At 48.0% G+C, this 25,156-nt stretch overlaps 4 protein-coding genes across 4 annotated transcripts; all 4 read left to right on the forward strand.

The window, feature by feature from the left end:
- Positions 1-1,980: 1,980 nt before the first annotated feature.
- Positions 1,981-4,521, forward strand: GIQ15_02271 (putative SAM and PH domain protein (Boi1); the record flags this gene model as incomplete). Its single annotated transcript, XM_033549688.1, has 3 exons — positions 1,981-1,983; positions 2,039-2,233; positions 2,299-4,521. The coding sequence occupies 3 exons, from the start codon at positions 1,981-1,983 to the stop codon at positions 4,519-4,521; spliced, it is 2,421 nt and encodes an 806-aa protein (XP_033406849.1).
- A 9,501-nt stretch (positions 4,522-14,022) lies between these two features.
- GIQ15_02272 (RfeC) lies at positions 14,023-15,778 on the forward strand (the record flags this gene model as incomplete). The annotated part of the gene is made up of 3 exons (XM_033549689.1): positions 14,023-14,758; positions 14,850-15,702; positions 15,760-15,778. The coding sequence occupies 3 exons, from the start codon at positions 14,023-14,025 to the stop codon at positions 15,776-15,778; spliced, it is 1,608 nt and encodes a 535-aa protein (XP_033406850.1).
- A 2,416-nt stretch (positions 15,779-18,194) lies between these two features.
- Positions 18,195-20,280, forward strand: GIQ15_02273 (autophagy protein; the record flags this gene model as incomplete). Its single annotated transcript, XM_033549690.1, has 3 exons — positions 18,195-18,335; positions 19,442-19,838; positions 19,901-20,280. The coding sequence occupies 3 exons, from the start codon at positions 18,195-18,197 to the stop codon at positions 20,278-20,280; spliced, it is 918 nt and encodes a 305-aa protein (XP_033406851.1).
- A 566-nt stretch (positions 20,281-20,846) lies between these two features.
- Positions 20,847-21,551, forward strand: GIQ15_02274 (uncharacterized protein; the record flags this gene model as incomplete). Its single annotated transcript, XM_033549691.1, has 2 exons — positions 20,847-21,092; positions 21,132-21,551. The coding sequence occupies 2 exons, from the start codon at positions 20,847-20,849 to the stop codon at positions 21,549-21,551; spliced, it is 666 nt and encodes a 221-aa protein (XP_033406852.1).
- Between the last annotated feature and the right edge of the window lie 3,605 nt (positions 21,552-25,156).

The raw sequence follows: 25,156 nt of genomic DNA on the forward strand, positions 1-25,156 counted from the left end.
TCAAAGGCGTATCAGCGACACTCGAGAGAGCAAAGAGGCTTGCATTGTGAACAATGTAATTGTATCAATGCGACCGTGCAGGCGCTTAGGGAGTGCGCGGCGCAAAACTGAAGCACCACGAGATACGGAGTTAACACCCGGCACATACGCCCGACCAGGCAAAAGTGTGAACGACGGCAAAAGCCTGAGGCAAAGCCTTGTAGACCGGGGAGACCCGAGTACATCGCCCTCCCCGGTCCCGGCATCAAGTGAGGAGGGGGCGGCGACCGCAGTCGAGGATTGCAAAGTCGACCACAGGGCAACAATCACTGCTGCTCTCCAGTTGGTTTCCGTCGCAGTGGATGAACGAGCAGATGATATCCTCCCTCGCCTTCCCTGGCCAGCTAGCTCGCAAAGCTGCTGCTCGATCGATCGCTTTGTTCGCTCGCCTGTGTGTGATCCAGCGGCCGCGAGGAGTCGTCGATAGTCTAGATATGCGGGAGCAAGCCCATCATCACATTATGACCCCAGTGACAGCCAATCAACCGCTACAGACGGCCTGCGACCTCAGGTTAGCGCCGAGCAAGGAGACGGCGGCCCCCTCGCCCCCGACCATTAGTTGGTGGTGAATATAGGCTCCGCAACGGCATGCATCGCGAGGCCTCCTGGTCGAGGACCACTTCTTTACAATACGCAATACGCGAGTAAGGGGGGACGCTGGCTTGATAGCCCGCCTGGTTGGCCGCAGAGTGCTTCTTCGCCCTATCCAACAAGATGTCGACGATGGACGGTCAAGGGGAAGCCACCGGCCAGCCATTGGCGCTGTGATATGCAGCTAATCTTGGGTTTCGTCACGCTTGTCCCGCCCGTCCAGTCCACTTTCTGCTTGCCTTCGTCCTGCTGCGGCCCTTCACTCTGCTTTCCCCATATAACACGGACATGATGCAGGAATGATACCACTGGCCTATACGGTGGACGGATAGGGTGTACATCCAGTGTACCTGATGCATGCACCCTGCACGGGCTGAAGAACTTGTCACAGCCAGTACCTCCCGTCCTGCTCGAGCTATGCTGGTGCAGATATCGTTTCGGCCTCGGTACGCCCAGCATATCGTCTTGATGTAGTATTATGACGGGCCTGCATCCAGAATATGGTTACTCGAATATACTTGCCTTCCGCGTGCTGGGGGTATCCCTCCCCTGTGAATGGTTACAAGCGAGAAGAGCAGTCTCTTGCCAGCCACACTGACGTTGCAAAAAAGGTACTCCGTCCTGCCCGAAGTACAATGTTGTACACACAAATGGCGCTGGTAGTTCGCTTTACAACTTTTCCTCCCAGGCTCCGGACGTTAAATAATAGATGAACTGTTGGAGGGTGGGTTTTGCCGTTTCCCCAAGCGCCGTCTCTTGTTATATTCCGTCCTTTCCCACCCTCCATCAAGAGAGATCTAGTTTCATACATCCCCCCAGGAAGTGTGAAAGAGCCATCACATCACACCCGCTAGACAAGGGTTCCGCCCCTACCCTGGAACTTTATCTCACTTTCAATACGATACGGATGTGCGTACGTTAATGTACAAGGGCTGCACCTTCATACGAAGTCCTAAAAAAAGATATATATGCTCAACCCCCATCACGCAGCTGGCCCCCTCCCCGCCCCCTTCCATCGAACATTCGATTGAACGCAGCCGAAGGAATCGATAATCAAGACGTCGTTTTGATATATTCCTATCTAGAGATCTCTTTCCGTCGGGTCTCACACTCTCAACACTTGTTGGTGCCTGCTGTTCAACATACATACCCACCGATCTAGATTATAGAACCAACTCGGCGGCAGTTGACCTGTCACCCATACATCGTCTCTCCAACAACTATCAGTAGTTTAACCAAGTGGCAGATTATCCGACTCTCTCGATACACATGTCAACGTTTACCTGAGAAAACGCTTTTGTTGCGCCTTCTTTCCCTCGTCGCCTTGGATTGCGGAGGTGGACCTGCATCATGGTAAGACGGACTTTTTCGGTTTATCTAGAGTGACTCTTCGCTTATACTCGTACAGGATTACACCTATATCCCACCGCTGCCGCAAGGTGGTGTGCAGATGTTCCCGCCAGCCAGCAATCAGACGATGGACTACATCATGAAGCGTTCGTCTTTCAACTCACGACCTCTATCTGAAGCAACCGAGATTCAAGACCTCGACTATGAGGCAGAGTATTCCGACCCCGAATCTCCACGAAGGAGTATAGAGTCTGTAAGTCTACGCGGTAACTGCTGTGTAATGGGGGCCGTTCGATTCGCTAACGAGAGACCTTCCAGTTTGGAACTGATAGCGCTACTACTTTGTCGCTCTCAGATGAACCACCAACCCCTGGTCCCTATGAGGCCAGATCCTTTGATCTCCAATCACGGCACCTAAGTAAACCGGTCCAGGGTCCGTCAGGCCCCCATCTCTTTAGAGGATCCATGGACAGCTCGATGCTCGAGAAAACTACCGTCGATGAATGGCAACTGTCGCTCTCTCCCGTATCTCTAGAAGATACTAAGATTCCGATTTGGGTGCCACAAGAACGAAGATCCTCCGAGCCGGCTCATATAACCGAGATTCCAAGGGCGTCCAGCAGTATGTCCCATCAGAAACCCAGCAGCTCGTCATCATTTGTCCAAAGCTGGACGCCAACCCAAGTCGCCGAATGGATGTACGAGGTGGGTGTGGAGGACAACCTGGTCGAACGCTTCATCCAAAACGATATCTCCGGCGCCGTTCTTCTCGATCTACACCTTGACGACCTTAAGGAGTTGGATATTCAGTCCTTCGGCAAGCGTCACTTCCTCATGAACATGATCCAGAACCTACGGACGGCTTCTGATCCTTCTTCCATGCCGGAGCTTGCACGGGTTAACTCTTCCATGTCAAACAGTCCTCCTCTTCCAAAGGTCGAGTCCCCAGAGTGTACCACATCTGCGTCTCCTGACGGCGCTGTCAGACATGGTCCGCCTGCTCCCAAACGACGTGGACGCCGCAACCGGGTTATTTCCGAGGATGATATCATTTCACCTGCCGAATCTGTTTCCATCGTTGCTATAGAACAGCTACTCCCCAAGCCACATAAGTGTTCCAAGGGAGAGAACTGTACTAAGTATCAGAAGAGACTGAGGAAGCTTGCCCGGATTGCGAAGCAGTTTCCAAACGAGTTCACCCTCCTGGATGGTGAACTCGTTGCCACTACAAATCAAGTCGTCCCTCCTACTCCCGCCATGACCCAAATCAGCCGAAAGTCAGATGCCGCGCCCTCTCTTGTTGCTTCGTCCGATGTTCTTGGTCCAGGTCTACTTCCTGATCTGCACTCCGAATTACAGCTCAATGCAGAGAACTTGAACGGAGTTAGGCCACGAGATCCACAAGAAAATGTCAGACAATTTCTCACCTTCCAGCATATGCATAGCTCGGACCCAGCCTCGTCAACAACAAAGCAGCCCTTGGAAATGTTCCCGCCGCTCCCTTCTCAGGAACAACCCGTCCATGTATCAAACCAGCTCCGATCTCTACCCAAACTCACCATACCGAACCAATGCCACTCCAGCAGCGATCCAGCTTCAGCTCTACGCACGGTTACTCCCTCTATGGGTGCACGAGTTGTGAATTCGCCAACAGTAACACAGGAGTACAACCCATACGCATTTGATGACAACGCATACCGTCAGGGAACTCCGTTTTCTGAGATGGATGTCCCAGTCACAGCTCTTCCTGTTGAGCCCCTGGCCAGGGAAACCTCCCAATCTGTACCTCCAGGGATGAGATACGGAAATATCTCAACCCGCCAGCAACAGATACCCGAACCGCCTGCCCGGTCAAGGTCAACTCGACCTGAGCGTCATCGCCGACACCCATCCGTCAATGCCATGACGCCTTTGCATGAAATCGAAGGCCTCTCGCCAATTGAGCACCCATCAGAGATGGATGCTGCCATCAAGCCACACGTACCTACCTCTCAACGTAGTGGCTCCTTTGGTTCTTCTTCATCCTCATCGACACAGAAGGATCCTGACGTCACTCATAGCGGATGGATGAAAAAGCGAAGGACCACCCGCCTCCTCCGTCATGAATGGCAAGACGCTCACTTCACCCTCAAGGGAACTGTGCTTGCCATGCACAAAGACGAGTTTGACACCCATCGTCACAGCAGGGCCCTCGAATCCATCGACGTTGACGACTATGCCGTTGCCTGTTCGTCCCTGGCATCCAACTCTAAGCTCACGGCAGCCTTCAAACGCTCTGTCCTCCGCAAGGCAGCCAATCTCAACAGCAACGGCGGCTCGTATAAGGGAATGGACGAGACTGCCTTCGCCTTCTCCTTGATCCCCGCCGCAAAGCCCACCGACCGCAAGTCAATCTTCACTGCCAATGGGAAAAACCACCACTTCGCCGTCAAGTCTCGCGACGAGCGAATCAACTGGATGCGTGAGCTCATGCTCGCCAAAGCTCTGAAGAAGGGTAAAGAAGCAGGAAACGAGATCAAGATGAACGGAAATTTCATCTAATCTTAGTCACTGCCCTTCCTTTCCTTACTCCCCCCATCTCCTTAGTCAAATTCCATCAACCTAATGTAGATACCCGTCACCACTCCTAGCCCCATGCATTACGTCGCCTTTCTCTAATCTCAACTATGTCAGACGAACGTGAATGACTCTTGACACATCTGGTATGCCTGACAAGATACACTTCGCTTCGTGTTCCATGTACCGAGCCCCCCTCGCTCAGCGTTTTTGATTACTGTTTCCTGCGTTATTCATGTCCTTCACGTGCTGCGTTCAGATGAGCAATTCCCCTCTTCAGCACTGATACACCACTTGCTATTCCCTTGATAATATTTCTTGCTTTTCTTTTTTTTTTTACTTTATCTGTTAACATACCCCACAGCTAATCAGCTAAATTTCATACCATTTCCCTTGTCACCCCTGTCTAATGTTTTAAATTGATTCCCCTCCTTGTTTTTTTTTCTCTTCACTCGCATCTAAGCATTGGAGCACGATACCTCTTTCATATCATACGGCCTTTTTTCAATAGTCGGATAGGTTAGGAAACTTTACGAGTAGGATAGTATATAGGATAGCCCACGCAATATGAACCAAAATTATTCAAGCCATCTATTTCAGTTTATTCATGACGCGTATTATCCTTCGAGGTATGATGCACTTCCCCGTGCGGCTTAAGTCATCTTATTAAATTAAAACGGGTTGTGTCTTTTAAAGGTAGGTGAATCAGTTCCTTCGACATGTCTTGGGGGACTCGCAGTGAGTTTTCTATCTTGTTCACCTTGAGAATGGTTTGTCAGTCAATAATTATGTTCAGCTTGTTACATTCTTGACCCTAACGATGGGTGCTGGACATTTTAAATATAAGTACGTATATCCTCTACCATTGCTATATATGCCTTCCAGTTTAAATCCATACAAGAACAGTTCTTTTATCTCCACAATAATTACTCCTCACATACACACCCATGGGCAGAGGGAATCCCAAGTACATGGGCAAAACACATTCTCTTCTGTCTTGACACATATTAGCGGCAGCATTTACTCCATGAGATCCATAGTTCAATCACAGGAAAGTTGTTGTGCGGAAATATATTCCTAGAGTCCGAATAATTATTGGAAGTAGACGTAGCAGACGGTAGAAGCGTTCTGCTAATGGACGATGATCCGGCGACGATGTTTATTATATAAATAACAGACAGGGAAATGAAAAAGCAATAACTAACGGCCAACAAAGCAACAATTGATTTAAGAATCCGCTAGTCGTGGAAGGACGGTTCAAACGGGGTCCTGGCCCAATTGTCTGTTTGTGAGACGGTAGAAGCTCTAGATCGTGCCGAGAACCAGTCTGATAAAGAGACGCAGATTATCTCCCATTGCATGACTGAGTAATTTGAACGGCTTGTATATTTATCTCGCAACCGAATGACTTCATTTTCATTTCGTTTCTTGTAATCCTCCATGACCGTGGTATAATGCATAGAAATATAGAAACAGGGTATGAAATGCTCATGGAAGCCACCTTGAGACAAGGTAGAATGAGCTCATAGAGCTAAGATAGGAGTTCATCCTCCGATCATATAGCCCTATATTTCTATGACGTGGTAGGCGGTAATATTATCCGGGGTTGGGCTCATCAAACAACTGCCATGTAGGTAACATGGCCAGAGAAATTGAAAATGAAATAAGGTGGGTACAGATACCGCCTATAGTCTTCGTTCCCAGGTTATTAATTCATGGGGAAGTAGTTATACTATTAGTTGCGTTGGGTATTGTTCAAGGAAGTCTAGAATTACCTATGTTATTGGCAATGTTGTGTTTTATGCATCAATATATCAAGGATGGTGCAAATTGGTAGAGAAATTATGTGCAAATCCCTTGAGTCTAGAATGATAATATACCGGCGAAGATATAGGTTAGATACTTGTTCTTGTAATATCACAAGAACACGAATGTCATCAACGGCATCTATCACTCGAGAATCTCAGGTTAAGAGAATAATTTTATATCAATGAAACAAACGAAAGAGGAGGTGATTAGTTTATATTCTCAGGCTCCAGCTTCCAGTACTCTGACGCCGTTATTCCCCAGCATGGCCCACAGCCCACATCCCCAACGGCGGCCCGACGGTGGAATCGCAACGATGTACGGAGCAACTCCCCCGTACTGCGTACATACGACAATAAGAATCGAGCAAGATTGCTGCCTGTACATCTACACTTTGGCTCAGCAGAGCAGAGAGATAACGGGAAGACATCGTGCTTAGGTAAGGAGTTAAGTGATTGGAAATCGCATGGCACTTTCAACCATCCATCAACAATCATCCATCCATCTAGCCCAAGCAGCTGTTGTACCCCTTTGCCCCTTGCCCAGTCAGCCCACACTTGCCGGTGCAGAACGATGGGTCTCCTTAAGTGGAGTCTACAGGGCATGGTAGGTGGATATAATAGCACGCGGCTGCGGATAATAATATCTTACTATAGATATAATAGTCCTATAATGCAGGTATATCACCATGTCTCAGCCCTTTTTTTGATGATCCCAACATCATCGAGGGGAATTTGGCTGCGCCCACCCGGAAGGGGATAGTCGCGTTTCGGGAGTGAGAATCCGGCTAAGAACCATGTGGTTTCTTGGACAAAAGTATCAAGGCATCCTTGATTATGTTTGGGGTCAAGGCGACGGCATGGCGATGGCGTGATGATAATTTTCCTTCCTGCTCAGGCGACCGATTGGCGGTGTGGGTTACGTCTTTGATGAAGTAAAAGGAAGAGCGAACACAGATGAAATCACGCCCGCGCTGCAAACGCGCCCTGTCAGGTCTTGGGTGACGGCCTTGGGGGGACGGCCTTCTTTGTTGTTGCGTTAAAAATGCCTCTATCGGGCGACATCTCGTCGCATCGTGAACTCGAAGACGTCGCTTGTTGGGCACGATAATAACCACGCACCCAGCCCTCCGAATTGCGCCGACACAGGGGGTCACGGGAACACCGCTTCGGGGGGGGGGCAAAAAGATAAAATAAAAAAGAATAAGATGCTTGGCTTGCGTAAATGGCGCAGGTTACCGCAAGAGGGAAGTAATTCCCAGTTGACTCAGCGCCGTTTGATGTTCGATCGGAGTTGTTGAGCGCGAGTTTAATGGACATAATGCTGTATGATTGGAGGAAATGGCGACGGTTAGAGACTTGTTCCAAGGGAGAATTAATCGTTAAAATCTGAAGGACACCATATCCCTCCCTGGAGGGATTAAACTCCGAGACTCGAACCAAGAAAAAGCAAAAGGGCAAAAAAAAGGGCAAAGGGAGAAAAATCTAGAAGATATGGAGACGGAGCTGGCATGTCAAGTTGAAATTCAAAGTTTGCCGTTAAGCAAGCACTGCCTGTAAGTCCGTCTATCCTCCCCCGTGCCATTTTCATGAGGAACAGGGGCCAAGGAGGAAAATAAGAAACTGGAGACCTTGAACCTCGGCCCACAAGGGAAATTCATGTGGGAAGAAGCCAAAAGTGCTGCCGATCGAATGATAGTACAAGAAAATAAAGTAAAATATTAAAGTCGACCAGATTGTCGAGTTCCCAGTAAGGAGGTGGACACCGCTATGTGGAAATGTGTGGAACCGTGGGAAGCTTGTTTTTCTGTTGAACATTCTCTTTCTTCTGCTTTTCCCTTCACTGCAGCGCGAGTTCGTTGATCGAGAGGGAAAGAATAGTGCCTTGCCCCCCCTTACATGGAGGTGTTCAACCCTCGCCCTGGACCCTGACAACCCCCCTCCGGCGTCGAATGAAATCTGGTCCCGGGAAAGAACTGTCGATGAACGGAGTTATGGATAAAGGGCCCATGTCCATGCTTGCCAGCGTGCGTGGTACCAGGTAGGGCCAGCGGAAGGCGGATCCGGCATGTCGAACCTCAAGCTTGAGAGGAGACCTTGTGGATACGAGCTTCCAGCAATCAAGGCCATGCTAGGACGGATGAGGTAGTTATGACACGCAGCATGCATCCGCTTCCCTGTTGTCCTCGTATTATTTTATTTTTCTGTGGTGGTGGGTGATTTTAGCAAGAAGCACGTCCCGTCGAAAGAGTTAAACCAGAAGTTGTTGAAGCGTAAGTGTCGCGACTTGTTGAATGAAATCGATAAATCAAGAAATGAGGGATTGAAACGAACAAAACAGTGATGCGTGTATTCGTACAACCTTACACCGACACAGTGGCAATGGCGGGAGTGGTTAATATTTGTTGCTGGGAAGATTCACCGAAGAAAAAAAAAAAAAAAAACAATAAAATAAGATTTCATTGGGAGGAAGCCACATCATCATCCCATCAGATCGTGATCAATTGATCGCCGGTCAAAACTGTCTTCGGCGTCCGCTCGGACTGACTGACTGACTCGAACATCATTCAAATCGCTAGTTCTGAAAGCTGAAACTTGATTCGACTTTCTCCGTCTCCCATCCTCACCAGAATTTCCCAGAGCTCGTTCAGCCACATGATCTCATGCCTGAAAGATAAGGAGGCATCATTGGATTTTCTATCGTTTTATCGTTTTATCAATCTCTGCTGATCCTGATGATTCGCTGGTAAAAGCTTCCTGTGGCAATAGTTAGTTAAGTGAAGGGCGCTCGAGATCTTCCAATCACGTGTATCACAGGGCCATCCTTTTCCTGGTGGTTGAGTCTGAATTTGCAAAGCGCACCGGAGCAAGCCCGAGCAGCACAAGCAGAAAAACCAAACAGTGTTAGAGTTATGTACGTCACAGCAGCTAGTTCAAGGTGTCTTAGCAGTTTCGGTCGAAGTGTAAATTTGAGCCGGGCGAGGATTTCTATTTGCTGCGCTGAAAGGACGGATGGGCGGCCCTCTCAATTCTGCCTCGGCCGGCATTATAATCGCATCACAAGAACTGACAACTGGTTGAACCCTGCGCTTTGATCGTCTTCTTATTTTGGGCGTGTAGAAGTGATCCAGTCAAGCAAAATTAGGTTGGTTGGCGTTTAATATTCCCCGTCAAAAGAGTATTTTGTTTTTCGGAGATTGAGCGGAGCAAATATTTTGTTTGAAGCTTTTTTAGCCTGAAAAACTAATTCGTCAACGTGACGCCCTTTCGGAGCACATCTTCTGTCGGGTTCGCACTATCGTGTAGTCTGTGCTAAGCCAGCGTACTTTTTTTCTGCGCTATTCACCGTCAGATGTACGAAACATCGCTTGACCGGAATATTTTCCGCCACCACAGGAAGATAGACGAAAGGCGAAAGGCGAAAAGATGCGAGTCTTGGTTCATGCGAACCATCCAGGTCTGACATTGAAACTTCCCGCTGCTGTCTGGCTGGATCAGGGGGTACCAGATAACGATAATGATATATGCCTGTTATATGTCTCTCCCCGTGGTTGGCGGTCGATCTGATAATCGGCTACCTACCACGGTAGTAGAGTACGACGCCAAAAGATAAGCCAGCAAGCCGTCCAAACACGAAAATGATAGGTAGGATTCGAGCGTGCAAAGTGCAAAAAAGAAGGGAGCAAGGTGACATCGGCCGCGAGATGCGACGTCCTATAACATCATCGTACATCCGCATAGAGAGAGGAAGAAAGTGCGTGGAGAGACGGATCGGGCAAGTTCGCCGAGGCAGGCGGCCCAAAAGAGCACTAGCGCGGCTTAGGTAAGGACACTCGGGGAGCTTGGGCCTTGGCGGTCTTTCTTCTTCTTTTCTCTCTTTTACTTGTATCTTTCCTTCTTTTTGTCTCTTTCGGTCTCTTTTCTCAAGTTCAACTCGGTAGATATGGAGTATGGAGGACAATGGTATCTGCTGGAGGAAAATGCTGTGAAGGGTTGTGTTGATGTTGGTACTAGTGTTGGCATGGACCCCGGCGATGTCCCACGAATACAACCCCGGACTATTATTTGTCCACCCCCTATACGAGAACGCGGAATGGGCGAAAGGGACGGATGCGTGAACGGGCGAGTCTTGAAGGCCCGGCGCAATCAGGATATGAACTATCGTTTTTTCTTCCGTCAAGCACGATATCTGCTCATGGTCCTCTCGTTTTCGTATTCTCCGTTTCAGACTGGGACGGAAATAGCATTCTGCAGCTTAATCAGGTTTATCAGCGAGGATAAAACGGAAGAACAAAATTAATATATTAATATATTTAGCTTTCAAGGGATTGGATGTTGCTCTTTGGCGTTTTTCGATCAGTGTTGAGTGTTTGGATGCTACCTCTGTTGGTATAGACTAGAGAAGCGTTTTGACTCCACAGACGAACAAACGACCAAGAGATTACCTTAAATCGCATCTTCATCCTCCATCTCCATTCAGGACCCCATAACAAGCCTATCCTCTGCTCTCCTGCAAAGTCGACGTGGTGACCGTTTATCCGGCTTCCTCCACTCCTCCACCAGCGTCTGTTTAAGCTTAAGATGGTTTCCGCAACGTTGGGAATCAGTGGGGATGCACCGAACGTTGTTTGCTGGGTATAATCAAGAGCAAAGACTCTGGTTTAGAGATGTAGCATGTCTATAGTTGAGATCATCACTGCCGTATTCGAACGAGCTAGCTGGTCCATCTATCTATGATCTGTCTGTCTCTGTCCTACCGTGATGGGCATGTTGACATCGTACATTGCAGCTTGAACGGCGAATGGACAGATGAAACGACTGGGAAGGGGGGCATGCCGATACCATGTCCCGAAGGTACCTTCTTGGCCCCATTTTCTGGCTAGCTGCTCTCCGGCTAACCGATCCAGAGAGGAGTCGAGAATATTGATTGAGCGATTGGCATCTCAACCACCGCCGCCGCTGCTAGATCGAACTGGTCAGCGGAGTCTGTTCACCTGGCAGCTCGAAGTTGCAGCTCGATTCGATCCCCCTTCGATGAGGCTTCTATGGAGCATCACTCTTCAAGGGTCCGTGGTCTTGTCTCTTTGCTTTTTCCGGGTTTCCGCTTGTGGATAAGTATGCCTGTACTAGTTGGTTGGGACGCTTCACTCTTGTTAGCACGGATAATTCATAGTAAGATGGTAAGTCATATCCTCAGGAATTCCTTTTTTGTTATCTTCTTCTTCGTCTGCAATGCTGTGTGGAGCTCTGCAAGACAAGGCGATAACCGCGTCTCTCCACCTATCTTCTAAACTACCACCTTCTCTATCGAACGATGGGTTTGATGACGGTGCTGGAATGTCTGAAGCTATCCGGCCCCTGGTCAATTTCAGCCCCTGACCTAGTCGCCGGATTCTCCGTTGACATGTTTCGTCACAGCCGCTTTCCAAATACGGAGTACAGTTGGATATAGCCAACGTCAGGCAGTGCTCAACCTGTACTCCGTACAGAGTAGGCGTTGGCACATCTATGTATGGTCGAGGGAGCACGTTAGGTGACGATGGGATGACGTTGGATGTGATGATGCAAGCCAGCGTCAAATGTATACATGTCGTCTGCAGGGTTTAAGATAGTGTCTATGCCCTCATGCACGTTTCGGGGGTTTAGCAGCAGGAAACGAAACCCTGGGAGGCCATCGCGAGCTCCGAGATTAGCGCATCCCTCTTCGTCCTCAAGAATATCAGGATATTAGGATATCGCACCTCTCCTGCCAGAACACGTACTGCAACACTCGGCCGGCCATGTGGTGACTCGTGAGGGTGTGAGCTGTTTCTGGCGGTTGCAGGCAGCAATCCCATTCGCAGATCCGAACCGGGATCAAGGATCCCGAGGTCTCTTTTTTTTGCTTTTCTTTTTTTCTTTTTCCCTTTGTTTTTGAATTTTGTGTTTATTTTTTTCCTTTCTTTGGCTTTTTCACTTCTCGCTTTTTTCATTCTTTGGGTACGACTACGAGTGAAGTGTTCGCCTTATCGGACCATCTGAACGGTACATGGCAGCCTCCCGGTTCTCTCCTGGCAGGGTGAGCGGCTATCTGGAGCTCCAGGGACTGTTTCATCGTGCTCTGAATTCATTGTCATCTTCATATATTCTGTAGAGTTATAATATATCATCGTGAGAGAGAAGAAAAGGAGAAGGTACTTAGGGCGGCACGGGTCTCACCGCCGAGCACGAAGTACCACGCACTGCCACGCACCCGCCGCTTTAAGCCCACGCGTTTCTCGGCTTTCCTTCCGTCTTTTGCTCTTGTTGTTAACGCGTCTTCTCGTTTTCACCTTCATCTATCTTCTTTCTCTTCACCTTCATCTCTTCATCTATCTCCATCTCCTCGTCCTCCTCTCTTCCCCTCCTCCTCTCCTCGTTCTGTCTAGTCTCGTCTCGTCGTGTCTTGTCTTGTCTCGCCTTGTCTCGCCTCCTGCTACTCGCTATCGTTACAATTGTGGTACTGTAGGCTCGACTCTCGACTCCACGCGGACTCCAGCTCTGCTCTCCAGCCCATCTCGATCTATCCTCAGGTAAGTCTTGCACCGTTGACTGCGACCCGCCCGCATACTTGCTGCAAGCCACTCCAACGGTTCGACGTATGTGGCGGATCCATAGCTGCTGGCTTCCCTGTCGTTACCATCAACCAGCAACCAGCTTTCCTGCTCTGCCCTACTACGTAACCAAACCCTTCCCTCTTCCCGATTTCCTTTCCCTTCGCCACGCGGAAAAAAGAAAGACGGCGAACCAGGGAACCCCCCTCGGAGGGATGCCAGGTATCGCCATTCCGCCGTCCGACCTCGCCTCAGCCCTGTCGTCTTTCCCCTTCTTCCCCCTACTCTCTTCATATATATACGTATATATATATATATCTCTCTGGTGGGAGACCCACCCTGGCCCAGTGGATACAGGATATCTTTCCACGCTCCTGTGAAAGAGAGAAAAATAGGGAAAAAAGCGAAAAAAGGAAAAAAAGCAAAGAAAAAGGAAAAAAAAGAAAAAGGCTAAAAAGATCCTAGGGATTTGCCCACAATTAATCCCATCCATCCAGGCATAATAGCATCATCATCAATTCTTCTCTTCTTCAACCCTAAACTTTTGCCTCTCCATTTTTTTCCCTTTTGTTCCTGAACGCCCTTACCTACTTCTACCCCTCCTGGACCCTCTCGCGTCTCCATCCCGACTTTCTTCTTTTCTTCTTCTTCTTTCATTCCTTCGAGAACTCCTAACCACTCCTCTCCTCTCGTTTTCCGTTGTGGGTACACTCGCATCTGCAACAGGGCACTTACTATCGCTCGTTCTGATAGCTCGCGCTCCACTCTCTTCTTTTTACGCCTCAAAGTCGACGACGAACAACAACCAGTATCAGAACAGCTTCGACGCGGTGAACAAGGGCTGCTGCTTCTTGTCTACCCTTACTGTCCTTACAGGTTAGTTGCCCGCGTCGTACGGACGAAGGGACTGCTATCGGATACATCCAGTTGAACCTCAGCTAACGCGCGCTTCTCGTCAGGGGTCTCACTTCCATCTGCCAATTGACACCGCCTTTCTCTCTCTCTCTCTCTCTTGCCTTCATCTTCATCTTCCTCTCCAACAATCAATGATTGCTGAGAGATAACACACATACACCAAAGACCTGCTACCACTAGCCACCACGCTTGCCATGGACCCCAACCTCAGACCGCAGGTCTCGCGGCCGGCATCTGCCTCGATTCCTCCACAAGGCCCTCCGCCATTGTCGCATCTTCACCAGTATCAGGTTCACTCGCCTTACCAAGTCCCGCAGCCCCATACGCTTCCTCCACTACAACACCCCCAGAGCCATTCTCCAATGCCTTCATATCTCGGTCAGCCATTCCGAAATGATATGCCCAGGTATCCAGTCACGTCTGCTCATGATGTCTACGCAGCCTCGACGGCGCCAATGGCCTCACACGCACCCGTGAACAGCCTGCCACCGGCCTCATTCTTGGGCCAGCACCAGCAGCAGCAGCAGTTCCCTTCGCATGGCCTGCTACCGCCCACCACCGGTCCTCAGGCATATCCTCAACCTATCGCGCCAGCTCCACCACGCGACAGGCGACACGAGTACGGTATGCCCGGTGGCCCTTTCACTGGCGCAGAGGACAAGGGCCCAATGTGGACGACAGCTGATGGAATGCCACCAACTACCGCTGCATTTGCCCCCAAGGACGCTCCACGTACTCAGGTTGTCGGCTCCCAGGGACGACGGGGGATTCTCCCCAGCGTTCCAGGACGGGCTGCCATCACGAACGGCGTCAATGGTACCGCCAAGGGAACCGCGATCCCGGCCAAGGATGCGGACGGCAAATTCCCTTGCCCACACTGCAACAAAACATACCTCCACGCAAAGCATCTCAAGCGACATCTGTTGCGCCGTAAGTTGATAAACATGACAAAATACCCTACCTAGTGCTTATTAAGCCTATGTTTTTCTTATCTAAATCTGTCTCTAACGTGATTCTACAGACACCGGTGACCGTCCCTACATGTGTGTTCTCTGCAAAGACACGTTCTCGCGAAGCGACATTCTCAAGCGTCATTTCCAAAAATGCTCTCTCCGACGAGGCAATCCAACCGGAATTAGTCACTTGTCTCACCCTCATGCTCATCTCAAGAAGGCTCAGGCGGCGGGGGTTGTGCCTAAACCGGTTCAGGGTGATGTTAGTAGCCCCATCTCACTTCCCAATGGTATTGGCGGTACTACGTTTGGTGAAGCGCCCGTGAATGGGCATGGGGTTACAATGGCTCCTAGCCATCAACCCCGCTTCGCAGAACATCAGTCATTCGGTTATCCTATGCCCGCTCATGCGTCAGTGGTACAAAGTGGCAGCAACGGCCTGACCCGTGGTCCCTCAGACCATCAGGTCGCCGCCGGTGCTGCTGCCCACTACCCTCCGCATCAGCAGCAGCATCAGAGAACCTGGATGGCTGATCCCAAACACAACTCTTCGTCGTTCCTTATGCAGTCTGGAACTGACTCTGTTGGCCAGCCAACCAGTATTGCTCTTCCTCCGATCGATGCTAAGATTCCTTCCGATAACAAACAGGCTCCTCCCCAACATCAGCAACAACCACAGCACCCACAACACCCGCAGCAGCAGCAGAATATTGACTGGACGACTGTCCTGCAGCCGGGTTCGCATGAAAATTACATGCCCGCACCTGTCTATCCTACGTCCATGACACCCGTTAACGACGGAATGCATGCTCACGTCGACGCCGACCGCAAGTACTATCCTGCCACCACTACCGGGCAGCAAGAAAACGGTGGCCTGAACGGACTCTACCTTGCATCTACGAGTTTAAGCGGAGACGGTGGGTACTCTCCATCCTTGACAGTTAAATTTATATATCCTTACTAATTTTATGTTAATAGGAACCGTTCAGCCAGCTAGACAATAACCGACGATGCAAGCGGTGTCATGACTACCGCGAAACCCTCCCATTTCTTTACCTCAAAGTTCTGTGACGGCCGAATCGTGAACGAGTTCTTCATCTTTTTTTTATTTCCAGCTTTCCGTTACCGTTTGGTCTTGACCATATTCCTTAATCTTCCGTCTCATACAGTGGTTGAGCGCCCGTGCGGGGCACGGTTCAGATGCTCAACAAGAAAGAAAAAAAACATCACTATCAAAATCGAAGCAAACGGAAACCAGCATTATAGACTCGGGTGGAGCATTTATTTCCTCTTTCTTACTTTCTTTTTTTCCTCTCTGTGTGGGTTAGTGTGTTCTGCAACGGCCTTTCCTTTCGTTATCTTTGTCGACTAGGGGGAGTTTGTCGTTCGTTTTCTTCTCACAACTGTCTCTATTTCTTTTTTTTCCCTGCTGCATTCATCGGTGAGATCATTAGACGAGGATTACCCTTTTTCCCTTTTTTTTAACACTTTCTTTTGACTTAATTGTATTATTCCCCTATTTTCCTTCGTTTGGAAAATATGTCTTAATATGTGTTTCTTTTTACCTGATTTGTACTTTTTCACTTTCATTTCTTTTCCTTATGGAGAAAAAGGGCGGAAAAAAAGTTCATCTCATCGGTGGAAAGCACTGTTTGGCATAGAAACGAAATCTTCTTTCGTTTTGGGGAGAATGCGAGTCGTGTTTTTGTCTTTTTCTCGTGATCAATTTGCCCGAGTTCGTCGTTTTTCCCCTGTTCCCTGTTTTGCTTTAAATTCATTCATTACATATATGGTGGGCGGCTTGCGATCGATATTTTAAACTTGGGTTTTTTTGGCTAATGGAGAGAAAAAAAGAAAATCTTCACTGTTAAATCATAATTTGTCCGATTTATTGCTCGAACTGCTTACTGCCGGTCGCTATACCTTACCTTGCTTTTCACCTTTCTCTTACTTACGTTGATATTCTCTTTCCTTGATAAATTGTCAAACGTCACGTCGTTGCGTTCTGGGTTTATTCTTCTCCCTTTTCGTTACGCGTTTGAATTTTCTTCTTACAGCATCCTCCCCCAGATGATGCTAGATACTTGATTGCGGCCAACTATATCCACTCGTTTCTCCGTCGAGTCGTTTGTTCCATGCAACTTCAATACCCCGACGGAATACCCTTACCGGTGTCAAACCGGGCACAGAGACTGGAAGAAAGGAGAAGAACGGAAAAAAAAGGAAACCAAAAAAAAGGGACAAGACATGTCCGGGTGGGAGTAAACAAAATGGGTACCGGTGGACGGGTGGTGAGGAATCAGTGAATCTTTTTTTATTTTTCATTTCTTTACCTTTTGCTTTTGCATCGCCGAGATTTTGAAAGTACATATTATATTATTGGTAGCCACTTTCTTCTGCCCGTTTGCTTCTGATTCTCCTCGATGCGATGCAACTGCAACTGCAAAAATGTAATTAATGGATGGTTTTTTGATTTTTTGTTCGCTTTGCGTTCTCGTTTGATGTCTGACTTTGACAGCCCAATTTATGCTTATGCGTTCAAGTTACTTATAGACCGACAACAATGAAAGCGATTAAAATACGTTTAACTTGAATTCTCCAAGCAACTTTCCTCTCGTCTCGTCCTTGATCTCGTTGTGATAATGCTCCGGCTGAGGTTGATATTGATATAAAGACGTACAAGGTCAAGATGTATCTCCCCGATATAGTCACGTGGTCGCTTACTCAGCCGAGACGTCCAAACCTCTTGCCATGGAAGAAAACGGAAGTTAAAGCGGTTGAACGTCGAATCGACTGAATTGCTGTCTCTGTTGACGTCGCAGACACTCACTATCCAAATAAAATGGTAAGTCGTTCAATTGCCTTCTCACCTATCCTTCGTCTACCTCCAACTTGATTCCAGCCCCGCCTGGCCGGTGGTCGTTCGCAATTCGTTGCGTGCCCATCGTCAACACCCGGCACCTCACCAGCTAAATTCCAGACATTTAATACTATTTATTGCATCTTATCTAACTAATGTCATCAATCAGGCATCTCAAGCACCTCGCGCGGCCGCAGGGCCATTCGGTTCCTACCGCTCACCATTTGCGCCCAAGTGAGTGGCTCCGTCATCACCAGCTGATAGATACCACACCATAACTCCACTCCTACTTGACGATGAATCAATTGGAACACAAGGACTAACTTGTTCGACCCTTCTTTTCGTCGTGTTGCGTCTAGATATACCGTTCCTTTCAGAGTTGCTGGATTCACAATCACCCAGGGCATGAGACTGTAAGTCATCTCGGAGATCAAGTCATGCTAGCCCTAGTTTGATGGACGAGCAGGGCAGGCTGCCGGATGTGCAAATACGATTTATAATCGCTGGGACTCGATTTGCTAATCTATATCTACGTGCGATCGATAGTATGCCAATGGCCACCACCTTCGGCGCCGCAACTGGCATCTTTGCCCTTTTCTTCCTCGGTGATGTCCCTCGTATCCGAGATGATATCCTGATGAACATCCCAGTTATTGGAAGTTACTGGGATAGATCCATCGCTCCTGAGGACAACGTATGTTCGGACCTTTCCCCATGTGTTTACTTTTTGATACCTTTTCGAACTTCTTGCTAATAAGTTGGTTGTCCTGGGTAATAGCCATTCTAAGCGTTTATCGCTTAATGCATCATTAGAAGGGATTGTTGCTTGGAATCGTTAGAGATAGAGAACGGGGTCGTTGTATATTTACAATCTCTTATTTTAAAAGACGGAGACGGAGGCTCACGATGTTGAGCTGTATAGAATTGGATGCCTCATTCTTCACTTTCCGGTGCTGATTTTAGTATAATTGTGTTCTCTTCCTGCTGTGTTTCAGGCTTCTTTCCAGGTAGCCTCACCAAGTGAACTGGCTCTGGGATAAGAACACTCTGCATCTTGGAATGACTTTCGTAGATGGTCGAGACAGTCGCCTAAGCGGTGGTCCTTAATAACTGCTCTATCATCCTCCGATAGAGAATCCATCCCTTGAAGGAAGGGAAAGGGAGAACAGCCGCGTCGTGAGGTTAGGAGTGAGGATGCCAGGAATGTTCGCTCGTCTTGGAACGTAGCTATCAACTAGTTAAGCAATATCTTCCTATCACCCATTAGAAAGAAAACCTCTTCCTGTACTTTATCGTATTTCATGGTATTTGTGTTCGATGCTGTTGAGTTAAGCAGGTTGGTGGTTGAGGTATTATATAAGGGAAGCGTTTACCAGACCATGAAATATTCTAAACGCTCGATGTGTCGTCATACAACGTACACAAGCGAATGAAGAAGTTGATAGAGGCACTTCTCACTTCCTCCGCGTACTCCTCATCTTATAGTCGAAAGGAACTGGACCGGCCTTGTCAGATATACCCAAACCCTAGTCTCGCGCGGTACATCTCAGCTGCGGGAGTCAGATATGGCGGCTGCCTCGCATACAATCCGACAGCAAGTCTGGGAAGGCCGCATTCCACTGCAGATAAACCTGTCGCGGAAAGAATGTCGAGTGTTCGATCAGGCAGATCCCTATATTGTAAATACCATAAGCCCATCTATCCTTTGCTTGTTTACCCCACTGACGCACTGCATAGATATCCTTCCCCCGTCTATCATATCTACCATTTATATTGCCCAGGTTACTTGACTTTTTCAAGACTTACCTTATTGAATCTGAGTCTGTTTACCCATGTCAAGGCTGGTTCTCATTTGAAGGAGTTCCACTGAAATGGCATTACCCTGTTGGATTGCTTTATGATCTATATGCGGGCGCGCAGCCCGGGGCATCAACACCATCAACAGCAGCAAAAGAGCAAGACGCCGATAATGATGGCGCCTACGTGTCTCGCGAAACCCTACCATGGAAACTAACCCTGCATTTCCAGGACTGGCCAGACCAGGAGCTTGTTAGCCTTGATGAAGAGGAGCGGGTTATGCACGATTTTTTCATGAATAGCGTGAAAGAGGCGGATTTTGTCCGCAACGGGACAGGGAAAAGTATCATGGCGCTTTCGAGAGAGGACTCAAAGAAGCTATGGACATCTATCCAACAACGTATGTATCAATATAATCCAAGAATCTGCCCTGTGGTCCAAACAGCTAACACAACCTTCAAGACTCCTTTCAAACCTTCTACCGAGTCAACAGTACACTCCTACCAAATCTATCAACTCCATTTAGGAATATCCCCTTACGAATATACCTCCCTACCCCGTCGGAACCCGAAAAACCTTCTCTTAAAGTTGTGCAATCCCCATTTCCACCCACAATACCAGTCTCAGTATCTAGCGGAGCGGCTGAACGGAGAACCCAGACGATTGGGACTGCTCTTAATTCTCTAATGCCTAGCCTATTTCCAGATGAGAAAAGCACAAGTATGGCGACGCCAATTTTACATGGAGCCGAGGTCCCGATGAGCGCGCCGGTGGAGGAAGTGGTGCGGTGTGCAGCGTATGCTGATGGGTGGTTGAATGTTGTTATCCGGGTGCATGCATGATAGTAGTTTTGTTAGTGCTCCAAGCACATACGAAAGATATATCACTTCCGGTCATCAGCCTTCTAGGGAGACATGCATTAGATGACAGCATAGAAATTCAAATATAAATATTGACTTATGAGTGGAATAAACTGATGTTCACATAGTAGACTGTTTTCTAGGATATACCGAGAAACTAAGCTATAGGAAAAGAGATTGTAATTCTATGTCACACCTCAAGGCCCGCCTGTGTTGTTTTTACAGTGATAGTTCATTAACATAAAGAAATATATGAATAGCTCCAAAAAGAAAAAGAAAACGCCCAGGATTCGTAAGGAAAGATGCAAAGGTGGATAATGGTCATAGAAAAAACAGATCTCGCCATCGACTTTTCATTGCTTCGAGGTCTGATTTCCTGTTCTCCCTTGTTTTTTTTTTGGAACTCTTCTCCTGCCACGAAAACATGACATTAAAGGCTCAGTTGGTCAACGCTACCCACTCGCATCCCACCACCTAACCTACCGCCGCCCTTCGTCACCATACCTAATTGATATAACCGTTCATCTCCGCTTGTCGTTCGACCACCAATGTACCATTTTTCCGGTCCCAAGGCGTCACGGAACCCGCCACTACCACTGCTACTGTCACTTCCCCGTCTACTCCTGTCATATGACGAGAAAGGTACTGAGGAGGTGGAAGATGACGGTATTGGGACGGGTATAGGTGAGGTGGTAGATGTGGAAGTTGAGGCTGTAGTTGACGATGCTGGAGCAGCGGTGGCGGAAGCTGCCGGTCCCGGGGAGGATAGAGGAGTTCTTGACGAAGGCGAAGGAGTATGTGTATGCGTATGATGGTGGTGATGATGCGAGGAGAAATGGTTAGACGTTGATGAAGCCGCTGCTGCTGCGGCAATAGTGGATGGAGGGTTGGTCGTTGACAGCGGTGAATTCGAAGGAGTAGGGTTTGAAGTTGCCTTGGTGGCTATTGTTCGAGCACCGGTTGTATTTGATGAAGAAGAAGAGGGCGAAGAGTATGAGGAGGAGCCAATATGTGATGAAGATGGGCCTGGAGACGGCGGTTTTGACGCTGCTGGTCCTTTATATGCCGTTTGCGCCCTAAAGGCCGCAAGGAAGTTGGCTAAAAACGGCCGGTTGGTAGTCATGGCTGCAGACACGCGTGTATGGCTGGCTTCTTCGGATGACATCGACGAGCTGATGATGTTCTTCTATTCAGGATACTGGATCTATCTCTCCGATCTGGTGGCGTATGGCGCGGCGCGGCGTGGCGTGTAGATGTGATATAGATTTAGCTGTCGGGTCAATATGGAAGCAAGAAAAGGACACCGCAGGCTGCTGTGCTGAGCCTATGCATTGCTACAGCCCGAAGACGTCGGCCGCGGTCTGGTATCGTTGATATTGAATTGGATGTCACCTTGTCGTTGCAAGCATCGGTCATGGATGCGCCTGTGGGGTGACTTTTTTCTGCGGGAGATCTCGGAAGAGCCAGTCCCGATGTAGATATTACTAAGCACAACCACATGAAGCCACATGTCACGTGGTTAGCCGTTGGAAACACAAAGTGACCAACATACCAACATCAATATCAAACCAACTGTTACAGCTCTGATATACTGACTCCTGCTACTGGGTATTTCGCACTTCGACTCCTTCTCGGATAGGGATATAATAGCTATGTTTTACCTTTGGCGCCGGTTGGATAGTGATATACCCTTCGGTTGACTAGGTCTTGGTGACGTACAGTACTGGCTTGGGAGGAGAGGCCCTGAGTTATACAGAGTTACACCATGTCGAGGGGTTATTCAGGGGTATTGATGAAGGTTCTGCGGATACCCCCGAAAGGCTCCTACGGGAACCAAGGGCCAAACATACCCGCAAGCCCAACCTTGGATTGTTGGTGTCTCGAGGTTACCGTGGATGGAAGGACGGAACGATACCCTTGATTCAACCAGGATTCACAAAAACCCGGGACCATGGCTCAAAGCTAGAATATGAACACGTTTAAATTTGACCTCATGGGAACGCCTACTAACATTAAACTTGATCCGTGGAATCTGGAAAATTATCGACCCGCCATGCCATAGAACTTCCAGGAAGATACTTGCCAGATATACTTCTTTGCAATGGGGTATCCGCTGCTTCCTTAACGGTATAGACGGAATCCTAGAAAGGTACGTTTTGGTTATTGGTGGCTACGATGACCTCTCCATCTATTCGTTTGACTACCTTCGAGCAACTTGCATTCTGTAGCATTCTGGCTTTACAGACACTTGCATTCACAATTTTATACCAATTTTGCTCATATATATGCCAGTATCAATGTATATATTATGCCTTGATATTCGAGAGAGAATAGACATATTCATGGCCCATGGATTGCGCGATATGATAATCATGATAACAACAAGCCTCACTAAGCTAATACCCACGCCATTAGACCCGTTTGCTAGCGTGGGTGGGCTAGCTAAGAGTTAGACCTGGTAGCTTCGATTAGTGGGCTTCGATTAAGCTTAACTATATGACTATGTATGCAAGTGCTTGCATGCAACAAAAGCCGCGGAAATCGTTTATCCCAACGTCGCCGGTCCCTGCGCTTAACTAGTTATTGTTGTCAAAGCGGCACTGTTTTATGCTGGCTATACTGTGTGGTATTGCATAAAGTCTATGGAAGTACAAAGTGCTGCTCTGCCGGACTCTTCTGTCTGGTCTTACGGCCACTGATTTGAGAAGCATACCAATGGAAGACTGCATTGATGACAATGCGCCATGACAACCGGGTAAACAAGGCATCCTACAATAAGGCTGAGCAAAATAACACAGGTTGACCCGATAGATATAGAATATCCTATCTAATCGACTTGATATAATGTTTCGTTCCAAACATTTTCACCATAGCTAATCGCTATGGTAGTTTAGCCGAGCGTTGCCCCTGCGAAGTCAGCAATGAGTATCTAACTGCACAACATATCTCTCAACGGGACCTCGGTTTTGCGGTGACACTATTGTCGATACTCCGAGAATCAAGGTATTATTCTAGAGAATTTCTAATAAGTCTCTGTGAGCAACTTATATTACTGCTCAACTCCTGCCGTTTATATACCATCTATTTATGTGCGTCATGCGGTGGACTTTATTTTGTAAATTAAAGAACTTAAGGACTTCATCATCATCGTCTATTTCAGTTTCGCTTCCCGTTGTAAACCGACTCCTGGTTAACTAAAAGGAAATATTATTGAGTATTTAGTTCAGTGTTGACATCTGATGGTTTTCCTTTGCCTGGCAAAGCAAGGGGTCACCAGTCTGGTTTCTTATAATATCCTCCCTTCACCAGCTCTTCATAGGGGCAAAACTGTGTACGAGGAACTGGCTCCTAACGCCAGCCATAACTTCTTTTACAAAGTACAAATAGCAAGGGGGGAATTTTTTTCCTACAGACACTGTGAATAAAGAAACGACTTTGATATTTCTGTGCGTACTAGACTTTTGTCCGCAGTACAGTAGTAGAAGTATTTGGATATATTTAGATATGAAATGACATAAGTTGAGGTAATGTTAGGCCGGCCGCATCTTGTCCACCAAGCGTTTGATGTCTCCGATCCCACTATTGATTTTAAATGAGTACGGCTGCAGTGTCCGGCTTCGATCGAAATGAACGTTCCATTTGCACTTCCTAGTAGGCACTTGTGTGGATGTTGCAGAGCGCACCGTCTTCACTCACGACCTATAGTTGATACACTTTAGTCAACACCCAGGCCGTCAAAATATCGCTTCCTGCATGTTTTGCTCCTATAACTGAGTTATATCATACCGCTGGATGCATTAGAAACAAGCATTGCTGCAACACCAACAATCTCCCCAGCCGAGGCCACCACAGCCTCCGCAACCGTAGCCTGCGCCCTTGCATCTGGTATCACAGGTAGGGTCATTGGGATAGCTGCAACTGTTCATGTGTCTCCATGTGGGATCTGGTTCGCCGTCACACTTTGCGCTCACAGAGACCGCCAAAGCGACCACCGTGAAAACTAGGGACCACTTCATTTCGCTATTGAAAGGTTAATGATTCTTTAGCTAGATAGCTGTATGTATTTGGGAAGAATGTGGTAGAAAGAAAGGGGGGGAGCTTTGTATATCGCCCTCCTCAGGGGGATACCCAGACTTTATATCTTCAAGCAGACCAGGGCCAGCTCAGCCCCAAACTGCGGGGGAGGACAGGCAGAGGCCTATCTTTTCACTTGGAGCTGCCGATCTCTTTCGGTGTGAATCGATTCTGACGATCAGGTAGGAATTAACATTGCCATTGGTTTAGCTCAATTTTGGATAAAGAACAGGCTGCGTCTCGTATCCGTAACAACAAGCTGCGAAGTAACCCACCTTGCCACTTGGTATAAAAGAAGTGGCCGTGAGAAAGCCAATGGGGTCTTTTCTTTGATGGCTTAACAAATGGAGCTCGGTGCGTTCCTTTGACGAGTGCCATATCTTCCTCTGGAGGGATCTCTGCTGTTGCCTTTAGCCCTGGAGAGACTTGGCACTAGTTAGTCTTAATTCCCCTTGATATCTCCACCTTTTCAGCCTCAGCCGATTTCTAGGTTTGACGGTTAAAAATACCTGAACTCTCGATCTCGCTGATACTAGAGGTAGTTATGTTTTTGTTCTTTTTTAAACCTGTGAGCTGGAAGAGGAGAGTAAACACGTTACGGTTGCCTCAGCCAGCCATGTGAAACCTCGTATTTGAAACCCGATTCATTTCATTGATGTAATAAGAAATAGCAAGTCCTTGGAAAAGGTCGTTCCTTAGGAATTATCTGGGTATATATTTTTTTTCATTTAATCGCATAATTCAAAACCGATAACTGTAAGAAGAACCCAATTTATGGAATAGT

This window comes from Arthroderma uncinatum (assembly GCF_011692745.1).
Source record: "Arthroderma uncinatum strain CBS 119779 chromosome Unknown scaffold2, whole genome shotgun sequence".
In the NCBI taxonomy this organism is placed as follows: Eukaryota; Fungi; Ascomycota; class Eurotiomycetes; order Onygenales; family Arthrodermataceae; genus Arthroderma; species Arthroderma uncinatum.